Source organism: Gavialis gangeticus, unplaced genomic scaffold (genome assembly GCF_001723915.1).
Source record: "Gavialis gangeticus isolate Ggan-Ray unplaced genomic scaffold, GavGan_comp1, whole genome shotgun sequence".
Classification (NCBI taxonomy): Eukaryota; Metazoa; Chordata; order Crocodylia; family Gavialidae; genus Gavialis; species Gavialis gangeticus.
In genome coordinates, this window is record NW_017728993.1 from 40,142,160 (window position 1) to 40,155,227 (window position 13,068).

General features: G+C 41.8%; 1 protein-coding gene across 5 annotated transcripts in view; it reads right to left on the minus strand.

Moving 5' to 3' along the window:
• TGFBR3 (transforming growth factor beta receptor 3) overlaps positions 1-13,068 on the minus strand; it is a 268,553-nt gene that overhangs the window by 38,297 nt on the left and 217,188 nt on the right. For 4 of the 5 annotated variants that reach the window (XM_019501599.1, XM_019501595.1, XM_019501600.1 and 1 more), the window contains 5 exons: positions 8,893-9,082; positions 6,798-7,123; positions 5,203-5,355; positions 2,623-2,763; positions 1,328-1,510 (listed from right to left, as the gene is read on the minus strand). In XM_019501599.1, the coding sequence (XP_019357144.1) occupies positions 1,328-1,510; positions 2,623-2,763; positions 5,203-5,355; positions 6,798-7,123; positions 8,893-9,082 (993 nt within the window). The remainder of the gene's footprint in view (positions 1-1,327; positions 1,511-2,622; positions 2,764-5,202; positions 5,356-6,797; positions 7,124-8,892; positions 9,083-13,068) is intronic. The other variant, XM_019501597.1, reaches the window with a different exon arrangement.

The window sequence follows — 13,068 nt, forward strand, 5'->3', positions numbered from 1 at the left end:
GGGGGGGGGGGGGGGGGGGGGGGGGCGGCTTGCATGTAGCAGATGCTGCCACCACCCTGCACTGCAGCTGTTCTATGTGTGGCCGTCGCCACCCCCCACCCTCTGCTCCATGTGCAGCCACCGCCGCCCTGCACTTCCCCTCTGTGTCTGGCTGAAAACCACCAGCCTCAGGTAACAGGCATTTTTAGATACCAGGTACCCCTATTCCCCACTCGTGCCGCACAACATGGATTTTACTGTACTTAGTTTATCCAGAATTGATGCATGTTACATTTTTTTAAACTGCTACAAGTTTTAGCACAGGTACCCTGTAACCACGTTTCTGAGCAACCCATTGGCACCTACTTACATGTAGTACAAACTATACATAATATTGGTCCAAAACCAAAGGCTCATGATTTTACCATGTAATTCTTGGGCTGGGTCCTACCAGAGTCAACAGCATTTCAAGCCATGGTGACCCAACAGCTCAGCACTGCTCAGTATGTTTGTATACTTAAGATAGCCCCCACAAAGGATCCATGTGCTAATTAGCCCCCACTCATGACTGGAACTGGTTTTGTCACAAGTCCTGGGATGCTCCAAAATGTATATTCAGATGAAGCACATGACAACCCGGTCCAGTTTCACTAACCATATGCACCAGGCTGAGAGAAGAGCTGATAGAGGGATTCTGGCTGAACTGTATGCAATGTCATGGTTTACCAGACGGCAAAAAGAGTTGGTGGTGGGGGGAACTGCGCTAAATGGGCACTGCCATATGTCTTATTCAGATGGGCTATAGTAATTTATTCTTGTGGTAGGTTCCCATCAACATGTTTGCCCAATATGGGGCATGTGTTTTATAATCATGCTCAGTGCTGGCTGCATTAAATCAACTTCATAGAGGGTTTTCATTGCTGAGCACATACGATGCCTTTGGCAGTAGTTTAATGACAGACAGTGTATTTAGTGAGATTTTGTTGCATGTGATTGAGGGGGCTCCTTTCCCAATGCCAACTGTGGGGAAAAAAACCTTGTCTCATATTTGAGTAAATATGGTAAAAGGCCAGATTTAAGTACTATTCTGCATTATCTAACTAGAATAACTGAGTTTTCCTTGAGTGATTTGCCCATTTTGAAAGGATTCCTCAATCTGCAGCACAAAGCATCATCCTCCTCATTATCCTATGGTTCCCCTCTTCTGAAACCACAGAACTTTACACCTGTGTGCTGTGTTTGAGGGAATTGCATAGTGCTGGTTTTCAGCTGGAAAGCAAACATTTGGCTAAATTTATGTCTATGTAGAACATTTCACCTCATCCAAGTGCCTTGCACAGTTCATTACCTCAACGTAAATCTGTCCATTCTCAGCAACAGAGAAGAGTCCTTGGCAGGGAGCCAGGAAGAGATCTGTTTTATAAAGCTCCATGTTGAAGGTCACATTGGTGATACGTGGTTCAGAAGGCCAGAATATGGGAGGATTTAGAGAGGCTTTGCCACCCTCTGCCTGATGCAGTGTGCAATTAAACTAAAATGAACAAAGCAATACAAATAAATCCCAGCAATTATACAATGGGAAGGGTAGTTATGCAAGGGAAAGTCTGCCTCCTCTCCTACCCTATACAGCTCTTCAATAAGGTCATACAAGATAGATGTGAGAGCAAAACTAGGGCCACAGTAAAATATTTCAAGATAACAGAATAATAGAAAATTATGGTTGGGAGGGACCTCAGGAGGTGATCTAGTCAAAACCCTTGCTCAAAGCAGGACCATTCCCAACTAGATCATCCCAGCCAAGGCTTTGTCTAGCCAAGTCTTAAAAACTTCCAAGAACTCCACAACCACTGTGGGTAACCTGTTACAGTGTTTTACTACCCCCCCAGTGAGAAAGTTTTTCCTAATATCTAACCTCAACTTCCATTGCTCCTTGTTCCGTCATCTACCACCAGTAAGAACAGTTCAGCTCCATTCTCTTTGGAACCACTTTTCAGGTAGTTGAAGGCTGCTATTAAATTCCCCTTCAGTCTTCTCTTCTCCAAACTAAATATGCAGTTACCTCAGCCTCTCCTCAGAAGTCACATGCCCCAGACCTCTAACCATTTTCACTGGCCTCTGCAGTGGAGGGCCCAAAACTGGTCACAGTACTCCAGATGTGGCCTCACCAGTGTCGAATAGAGGGGAACAATCACTTCACTTGACTTCCTGGCAATGCTCCTACTAATGCAGCCCAGTATGCAGTTAGCCTTTTTCATAACAAGAGCACATTCTTGGCTTATATTCAGTTTACTGTTGACTGTAACCCCAAGTCCTTTTCTGAAGAGCTGCTGCTTAGCCAGTCAGTCCCTAGCCTGTACTACTACATGGGATTGTTCCATCTTAAGTACGGGACTTTGAATTTATCCTTATTTTCATGAGATTCTTTTGGTCCACTCTTCCAATCTGTCTAGGTCTTTTTGAATCCTAGCCCTGCCCTCCAGCATATCTACTATACCCCCCAGCTTGGTTTCACCCAAACTGGCTCATTCAGCTTACTGTCCACTATAACACCCAAATCCTTTTCTGCAGAGTTGCTGTTTAGCCAGTTGGTCCCCAGCCTATTGGGAATATATTTATCTGTGAGTACAAAACAGAGTCATATACCACAACTATTTCAGGCCTGCTTGGAAACATCAGCATCCCCTCATCAGCATCCCCTGGAAATCCATTATCACCCGATTCCATGTCATCGTCATCGGACATCCAACCGCTGCCTTCAACTGGTGCTGACAGCTGAATAACAATCTGCTCAAAGGAAATGAGGAACGGTAACTAGAGGCAGTTCTACAAAGGTGAATTATAGCTCTTTTCTAAAGAAATAAACAAACAATTAACTTGAGAACAACTTGAAGGACAAAAAAAAAGGTACGCAGCTAAGGAGATGGGGAAAACATGTCACCCATACAGCCCTGCCCTAAGCATTTAATGGATGCAGAATATACAGGCAGAAGTTCAGTTTGTTTCCAGAAATAAAAACCAGCAGAGCCGTAAAACTGCTCTGTACGCTTGAAATGCTGCCTGGTACAGGTTCCTAAATGAGCATACCAGCAGACCTAGTCTGCTTCTGGTTTTTCTCTCTCTCATCCTGATAAAAGAAATGGCTCTCTAAACTTGACTAATATCGTTTCTAACATTCAGTGACTGACTCAAGGGAAAAACAAACAAAACTGGTGTCATCAGAATTTTCTCCTCTATAATCTCTGTCATTTGTATTTCACTTTAAGACACAGCTCAAAAAACCTGATATCCCTTTCCTCATTCCTCCTCTGCTTTTCTATGAACTCCTACCCAATCCCTCTTTTTGACTCTACTATCTTTTATATCTGCATGCAAGATCCTTTTCTCCTCTCCGCTTTTCTTCTCTAACCTTCTCCATTCTGCTTTTGCATTCTCCATTTGCTTCCCCACTGCCCTTCTGATTCTCCACTCACAATTTCATCTTTTTCTTGTCTGTAGCATAGCTGCTAACACAGAACATTTACTTCTCAGCCTTTTGGGCATCCCTGCATACTGCTCAACTGACCTTCAGGGAGAACACTTCCCATATCTTTAAGACACTATGCATAATCCCAGAGCTGCGCTCCAGATTTTAGTTCTTCTAAAGTTCTCTACAGAGGCTTGGCCCAAAAAAGAGATGGAGGGCAGCTACATAATACGGGGCTTTTTTTTTTTTTTAAAACACTCAGGCGGTGTTTCCATCAAGGGCTTTGGTATGAGCCCATCTCTAAATCAAGCCCCAGACAGTCTTGCCAGTATAGAATGGTTTTAACCAGGTGAGGTCAGATCAGGTTGCCTTAGCTGTGTTTAAGTTGGACTACAAACTTTCCTTTGTTTGCCAAGCTTACAGTAATGTTGCTGAAAAGTCCAAAAAGAAAGAAAAATGTTAATGCTTTTTGATCTGGCCTGGCCAAAATCTATTTGAGTTCATATGCTGTAAATGCTGTACCAAGTCTGCAAAAAGAATTCTAGAATCCTATCTATACAGTGTATATCCTCAAAAGCAGGGTATATAATCCCAAATGGAGTGCTGCAATAACATCACTATACTGCTTTCTGTACTTGAGCTTGTTCATGCAAACAAACTAGCTGTGTAGACAAACTGGGGTTTTATATATGATAGTGTACAGATCAGGGTATCTTATCTTCCCACTGCATGATAAATGTAAACCTTGTTTTCAAACTGGAATGCCCTTTGCTTAGAAGCGTAAAAAAAACTGGGCCTTCATCAAGGGCACTCAAGTTGGGAAACTGGGTTCTATACTTAGATTTGAGATTTGTGAAGAACAGATATGTCCCTCAGGCAAACAGAGGAACATGGAGTATTAGCTTTAAGACATTTTGGAATAAGGGTAATCCACCTGGGAAAAGTTTTAAATGAAATTGCCACAACAGCCTATAATATTGCCTTTCTTTCATCAGAGAAAAACATATACAAAAGTATATTTGAGGGCCTGATTGATAAAGCCTACCAGCTTTTCATTGTGGGAGACTTGGAGTCAAGTATTATGGTAATGAACATTGGTGAAATATATCCTTGCGGACATTTGTTCAGTCATGAGCTGACATCATACAATCTACCACCATCAGCAGTCTGCTCAGAAAAAATCCTGTACAAGCTGAACAGGCAAATGCAAGAGAAAAGCCTGCACAAATAATGCCATTTTCAGGAGCACTTTTATTTATTAAAAACAAACAAACAAGATAACTCAAAAGAATTTAAATAGTATGTTAATTTGTATTATCTTTTGCAATCATAAACCTGAGCTGCTGTACTAGCTTATGACTAAATAGAGCCAATAAGTGAGGGTGGGGCAGAGCAGTCTTAGGGAACTCAAGAAAGCACTGTCTCTCTCTCCAGCCAACATGATGCAAGAAGGGTGTAATGAATTTCAAAGTGGCGTGACCTGGCCTGCCTGTGGGCTGGTATGGAAGAAAGGAGCATAATGCCATCTCCTCCCATTTTCTTTGAGATGTTTTAGTCTGCAGAAGCACACTAAAGAAGTAGCCCTTATACTACCCTGAAGTCAGGGACTGCAACTGCGACTGTCTCTGGCATGGGACAAAGGAGAGGAGCCTCATAATACCCATGCTATGGCTGATTGCAATCTAGTCTATATAGTTGTATTTGTGTCATTACAAAATTTAGCAGAGAAAAAAACCCCCCACTCCTTGTATGATACTCACAGAGTTTAAATAAACAATGTTATCCAAGGGATAGACTATCTGCCGTGTCCCACAGCTATGCAGTGCTGATTCCAAAATGAAATGGGTACCATTCATCTTAGCTTTACAGGAAGGATCCAGAAGTGAAAGTTCTGTCTCCATGTAGCCATTTGCCTAAAGAAGGACATTATTATGTACGTGTCTAGAACCTCAGTGGAAAAGGAATTGTTTTACATCCATAACTGCAGGTTAGAGTCTCACTTTAAGTAGCTTAGTACATTTTTAATGATTATTGATAACAGAAGAAAAGTTTACTGCAGTAGTGCCCTTTAAAATTCAATGTCAAAACACTATTCCCCACAATGGCTTGGTTGGGTCAGCAGAGACAGTGTAGGAGCAGGGCAGTTAAAGTGTCATTACAGCTCCCAAATTACAAGTTCAAAGCTTACTCCAGATTCAGATTCATGCTAAAAGCTGCCTGCAATCACCCCAACTGTAACTGGGTACCTGGCTGTTTAGGCTGGGGAGAGGGGTTAAAAGCAGCCAGATGTGGCAGTTGCCACATGATTCCTTTGTTGCTGAAGAGGCTGGCATGCCTTAACCACGCAGTCTCCTTTGGTCATTAGCTTGAGGCAGATCTTTGATCTTGATCATCAGTGAAGAGAGCAAACATAACATTGAATGAATGCAGCAGATAGTGATATATTTCAATCTAGTCAGAATCTTATTAGGACCATCCTACATGGAAACTGTGCCATTTGACCAAATTCAGAACACCTTATTCTTAATGAGAACTGCATTCACAAGGCAGATTATTCCTGCCCAGGACATGAATGACCAGTGTGTAGTTGGCAAGTGGTAGGGAATGGCAGGGATGGAGCCAGAGGGAGCATGGCAGCGTCACTACAATCCCCTTTGGCTGTGCCATACATCAGCTCTCAGCACAGGTTCTGGCTGGAAGCCATCATTTCAGAGCCCAGTGGAGGCAGAGTGCTGTCGCCACCACTTGTCCCCTCCTTTTCCTTGCTGCTGAATTTAGTGTGGAGGGGGAAGAAGGAGAAGGGCAAACAGCAACAGCATTCACTCTTTGGGCTATGTAGCCATGTGAAAGCAGAAGCTCTGGCCAGAGTCTGTGCTGATCAGTGAGTAAGCTCAGAGCTCACTGCTCAGGTGAAGCTCCATCAGGGACCTGCACTGACCAAGCAGTGAGCTCACAGATCACTTCATATGTACAGCACAACCAAAGCTGGTGGGATACACCCTCCTGGCCCCATTCCTGGATCTGCTACTGAGGATTTTATATATCACAGTGGATTTCTATCATAGGCCTGACCTCTATTCTTATGCCTCTCCCACATGCATTTTTCCACTCTCCCAGTCACAGGGAGCTACTGAGCCATTTCTCTATAAGCTTTGGGATAGGGGAGGGTTTAGAAGGTGTCAAAGAACTTCACCTTGTGGTTTCCCATCTAAGTTATGGGGCTTTTGACCTGTGGCTCTGGGTATTAATCAGGTCAGGTTTGGCCTTCTCTAAAGTCTCTCTGAGTGTTCATTTTATAACTGAAGTATACGTGAAATAGTGCATCACAAATCTCAGATTATGAGATCATACTAACCTGCAGAGACTCCTTTTCTACAACTACAGTCATCATTTTGTCATCACATTTCACCGACAGGGCTACATTGATGCTTCCCTGTACCTCTTCAGGTTCTTTGGCTTTTTGAAACAGTTGCTCAAAGTCTCGTTTTAGTATTGCATCCATTGCATCCCTTGCTGGGGAGATGCCTTCTCCCACCTTGTCATATCTTCCTTTGTTAATGTGAAAGGGAAAACCAAGGCCATCGCTAAATAAAGGGTTGTTTGGAGCTGGCAGAGGTTTAGTATCTAGGAGTTCTGTTGGCTCTGGGGAAAGAAAATGGCCTTCTCCATCATTCATCTCTTCTATAAACAGACAGGAATAAATCAATTTATTAGATCCTTTTCCTCAAGGTATTCAGCATTTAAGTATTTCCCATTTAAGTATGCAGAATAATTAATACAAGCATTATCCAGAAATCAAAAATTTTCCAGGCATCAAAAGCAGCATCCACAGCCATACTTATTCTGCTCTAGTTTGGTGCTCCCAGATACTGAGGCATACTGTGATACTCCATACACACTACTTCGCATATTGCAGAGTTTATTAGTGAATGCCCAGTGCCACACTATGCCAGCTACACTACTTCCAGTTCAGAAGGAAGAGTGCACACACGTCTCAGTATAGCATTCTTTAGTGTGGTACTGGGAAGTATAAGCGTGGCCTTAGTATTTTTGAGATAACTAGCAATGATTTTTGCCTTGAAAGTGCAGTAGTTATAATGGGCTTAATTCTGGAAGTTGTCTATCTGGCATACTTTCTGCTGGAATTCTGTCTCAGTAAGGACAGAGAACATAATTTAAGGAGCAAATTAATTACAGTAAAAACTGTTATCCAGCACTTTACCATCCGGAATGCTCTATTAACTGGCATCTGTCCCACCATGGCACTTCTAGTTTCGCTGCCGTGAGCTGAGTCCCACTTATTCCTCATGGACCACGGCCCAGGGCAAAGCAGCCTGTGCAGGGCTCCCCTCCCCATCCCCCAGCACACTGATGCCAGGGAGTGAAAGCCCTTGCACACCGGATGCGGCAGGAGGGGCAGTGGCCTGAACAAGCAAAGACACCTCCAACCTGCCAGGCTGGAGACAAGTACAACTCTCAGATAACCAGCATATTTGATTAACAGGCACCCCCGTTCCCCATGGATTCTGGATAACAGAGCTTTTACTGTATATGCTAAAGCAATAGGAAGTTAAAAGGAAAAACTGCAACCAGTCAATACAATATTAGATATGTCAGCAAAACATCTGTCAAAACTCCGGAATAAAAATTCAACCCCTGAAGTGAAATTTTACCTGCAATCATACATTCAGTTAAATCTACTGGTGTTCAGACAGGTACTGGCACCCATCTTGTTTCACACAGGTGGACAAACTAGAGTAATGTTTAGCCCTTGGGCCTCCATTACTGTTCAGGAAAGAAGTTTCAACATCTGGCCACAGGAAAATAATAACCTGGAAGTTATATGAATACTGTGTATACATGAATACAGAAATAGGCTTTGTCATTATACAAAACAGTATTCTCAGTGGACCACACTCCAGTGTAAGTGGATATAACTCTGTTGGCTTCAGTGAAGTTGGATGCACTCACAGTAGCAGTAACTTTGGCCACTAAGTTTTTATTCCAAAATTAGAAGTTCTATTTATTGTTTTTGTTCAATTTTCTAATGAACTGTTTGTACGTGAACCATTTGTGTGTTGATTTAAGTGGTCTGTATTTTTTAAAGACAAAACAAGATTTGTTCACCAAGATGATGTTCAGTCATTGGAGGTCCCTAATTGTGGTTAATTGTAGTGGCTTCAGATTATATTAAAATGCAGTCCCTTAATTCTGCCAGTGTGTGAGGAAATAACATTTTCCTGGAATTTTCTCCTAGAAATATCATAAAAGTCTTTTTCTCTTGTCATATTTTGCTGAAGGGAGGATGTCAGCCCCACTGAAAATTTGAACCCGAGGGTAATCCTGTCCCATTAAAATGACATCTTTAACTCGTGAGGCTCTGTCAAAATGCCTTGTACCCAGAGTATGGTATAATTTGGTATACAATAGAAATTCATCTTTAGACTTACCAGTGTCTTCAAGTCGTAGATGGAATCTGTTAGCCACAGGGGCTTTTGTATAGGAGATAACTGGGCTATAGCCACGGTCATAAGCCCACTTAATCAAACTCTCATGAGATGAGGGAATATCAGGTATTACTAATTTACTCATAGCCATGGATCGTTCAGTATCTTTTCCAAAGCCAATGCTATTAGGTGCCTGCATATGAAGGAGAAATGAATGGTTTACAATCTGACAGTTGAGGCATTTGTCAGTCATAGAACACTGCCTTTAAAATGCACAAGTTCTACCTATTGTGTTTGATTTGTCAGTCTTTTACCCCATCCTAATAAAGGTATGCTCAGTCAAAGACACAAATACTCATCTTCAGTAGAGCCTTATAATTTCCAGAACCTTGGGCTGAACTTTGGTTCAACTCAACTGAGCTGAGATGAAGCACATCATTTCAGTGACACAAAAATGTTTACAATGGTACCATTAGGCCTTCCTCCTGCACATTATGGTAACACTGAACAGGAAAATCCTGAGGCAACCTCAGTTCCTATTCTGAAGTCCACGAGAGTTGGTAGCATTCAGTACCTCAGTGGAAGACTCCTCTGAAGTGCTGAGTGCCTCCTGCAAAGTACTAAGCAGCATCCTCACATGCCACTAACAACATTTTGAAGTCAGTGGAAAGTAAAGGCACTCAGCACTCTGCTGGAATGAATTAAGAAATGATATACATGTTAACATATGTAAATTCCAGGCACATTTTAATATTGTGGGTTTTATGAAATGAGTGTGCAATACAGATAAGGCAAAGTCAGTTATCTTTCCATTTACTGTAACTCATTATACTAAAATTTAAAATCTCTTATCCAAATCTGCAACTCAATACGATAAAACAATCATCCCTAGCTTTGAGAGGGTCAGTTATAAAAATAATTGCCAATATTACATTTTTCATTCATTTCAAGTATTTGTCATCTTGAGTTTAACCACGTAAGTATGCAAAGTTAAATTCTGTAACAACCACATTAACAACTACAGAGTAAGAGAAATGTAATAATAATTTCCAGTAAAGCTTACAATGCATCACTTTTCAACAACTGCTACATTGTGGCTGTATTTTATTTTCTACATGCTGATGATAACATCTTCATGCTACACACAAAACACTTTCGTTTCCATGCCCGATTATTTTCTCCATCATATATGTTGCATTTTTGCCCAAATCCCCATTTGTTTCCTATTTTGTTTGCCCTCTGTGACCAAATCTTAATCCTTTCCCACTGTAGAACTTTAAGTTTTATAGTGCTGATCTTTTTTTGCCAGTCAGCTGTAGGATTAGTTATATGAACTTCTGCTTCAGATCAAAGTTTAAAGAAATATATTTTCTCTTAACATCATAAATAGAGTTTTGGGATCCAGAGGTAGGTATATAGAAAAGATTTGAAGTATCTGTCTCATAAGCATTTAGAGTACAGTATGACATTCTCTATAAATTCAGAGAAGTTAATGGGAACTGTAGGTGTTCAAAAATTGCATAGTTTAAAGACTAAAGTTTAAAAAGCCTACTTTAAAGTGCAAATTATAATTAGAAACAAGATTTTCCATCAACACATGTCATAGCTAATGTGGGGAAATGCATCAAATAGGATGAGTAAAAACAAAAAATGGAAGCAAGGAGCGTCACAGTTTTAGCATCTCTTGTTATTGCTTTGGTTCAATTAATCTTTTACTCCTCAGCAGATGCATGGTTCATTACATGTTTCAAATAAACATAGTTCTGGTAATTGGAATTACCATGCTCCACCAAATTTGCCAGATATCTCTTTCTGCCCTCACTTTTTGTTAAGGCAAGACAGCTGAACAAATATTAGCATCTCTGCTAGCACCTGACCACTTTAACTATTTGTTTACACCTCTTCACTGCACACCTAGGCTCTTTAGGCCTAAGCACAGTAACCAGAGTTTGTTGGTTGGATAATACTTCATTTGTGCTATGCCAGCAGCCTGAGGTTTGTCAGCCATGGTATATATATTAAAGTTAGAAATTCATTTATATATTTGCCAGTTGCAAAGATGAAGCAGTAGTTTTCTATGACAGGTTTCAAACTGTTGCCCCCTTTTCTATTTGGCAGATACTCCAAAACCAGTACTCAACAAACAAGGCCTTTTAAACGGTCTGAAATGGAGAGAAACCAGGACTGAAACCATTTACTGTTCTGACCCAGAGACAGCCCAGTATCTCTCCTACCTTTTAATTTCTTTGGGATTTTTCTGCTCCAAACATTCCACTGATCCCCACCTGCACTTACCTCCCTTGAAATGAATGGGAGATGATACATTTTGGTGATACATCCCTCACCCACAGCAAATGGGAATACATGTCAAAATGCAGCATGTCTGGGCACTGTGGCTTGAATGACAGGCATTCCATTGTGCTCAAGCACATAGGGTGCTGACAGATGTGTAGCTCCCCGGCGTAACTCACAAAGCTTCACAGAAAGCACCATAACTTGCACTGACCTTCCTGACCCAACAGATGTTCACTGTTGGGTCAGAAGGGTGGGGGATTGAGCTCCAATATGGAGCTGATCCAGCTGAGGAGCTGCAGACATGCAGCTTCTCTCCTCTAGTCCTGCTGTCTCCCTCCCAGTTATGGGGCTATCTGTACAATGGGAGTAGGGACGAAGGCAGGGGAGGGAGCTTGGGCTGGGCTTTGCTGGGCTCCAATTCACCCAACCCTCCTCTAATGCAGGCTGGGCAAAGTTTTGAGTTCCCTTCTCACCCTTCACCTCACCTCCCATTGTGCAGACAGCACTGGGGGTGGGATAAGGCCCAGCCACCTGATCAGACACAAGTTAATGAAGGTGCTCTGCTCCTTCATTTAAAGTGCTCTGCTCTGCAGCCGTGCTCTTCTGTTAGGACATAGCTGTATGGCATTTTCAAGGGGGCGACTGCATGACAAATATAACTTCTTTCTCCATCCATAATGCTGTAAAGAGATGTCAGATTTAGTCCTGATGTGCACAGAACAGTGCCCACTTACATCAGGGCTGAGTCTGGTCAGGTTTCACTGTTAACTGTGTAATGCCTTTTTCCATACCAAGCGTATTGCTGGGTTCTAGACCAGTCCTTTATTAAAAATAAATAAATACATTGAATGAACACAGCAAGCTGCGCATGGACCAGCTCTTTTCCTGCTCTAGTTTCTAGGACTATAGGAACCAGGACCTTAAATTATCTTGCATCCCTGGTTTTCAGACAGCTTAGTATTCACCTTCCACTCTGAGTTTGCCAATCTCTTCCCCCGGGACAACTGTTACTTATGCTGAGGGCAAGACATTAGGAAAATTGAAAAGTATGGAACTGGTTCAGCTAATAAAAAAGAACATCATGAAACATTACCTAATTGTTTAGTAATGTTTTTATGCATTTTCTAAAATTGGGCTTGGAAAGGACTTCAACTGCATTGAGAAACAAACAGTTTGATTCTTAGATGAGCACTGTAATTTGCAGTCTTTTTGAATGACAAGGGGGCATACAATTTTTCACTGCTTTATTGTGAAAGATGAAGCACGTATTCAGAAAGGGAAATATCCATGTAAATGCAAGTGGAAGAAAGATTTGCTCAGAAATTCGATCCTGAATATAAGATTTTCACTTAACATTTGAAAATATAAAATTGTTTTCTCTTTTGTTATTCTGAAAGAAAAAATTTATATTGTACTTTCCACTACAGAAAGAATTAACTCAATCTCTCTTTGTTTATTATTTCATTGAATGATAATAAGTTTAATAGTCATGCACTGTGCTCTTAGATTTCATAGACATTAGGGCTGGAAGGGACCTTGGAAGATCATTGAGTCCAGCTCCCTCCCCCCAAGGGGTGGGAAGTCAACTGGGGTCATAGGATCCCAGCAAGATAAGCATCCAAATTTCTCTTGAAGGCATTCAATGTAGGTGCATGAACCACCTCTGGTGGCAGGCTATTTCAGACCCTGGGGGCTTGGACAGTGAAGAAATTCTTCCTTATGTCCAGCCTCCAATGGTCTTGCTGAAGTTTATAACTGTCCGACCTTGTCATCCCTTCGGGTGCTCTGGTAAACAATCATCCCCCCAGATCCTGGTGAGCACCCCTGATAAACTTATAGGTGGCCATCAGATCACCCCTGAGCCTGCATTTTTCCAGGCTGAAG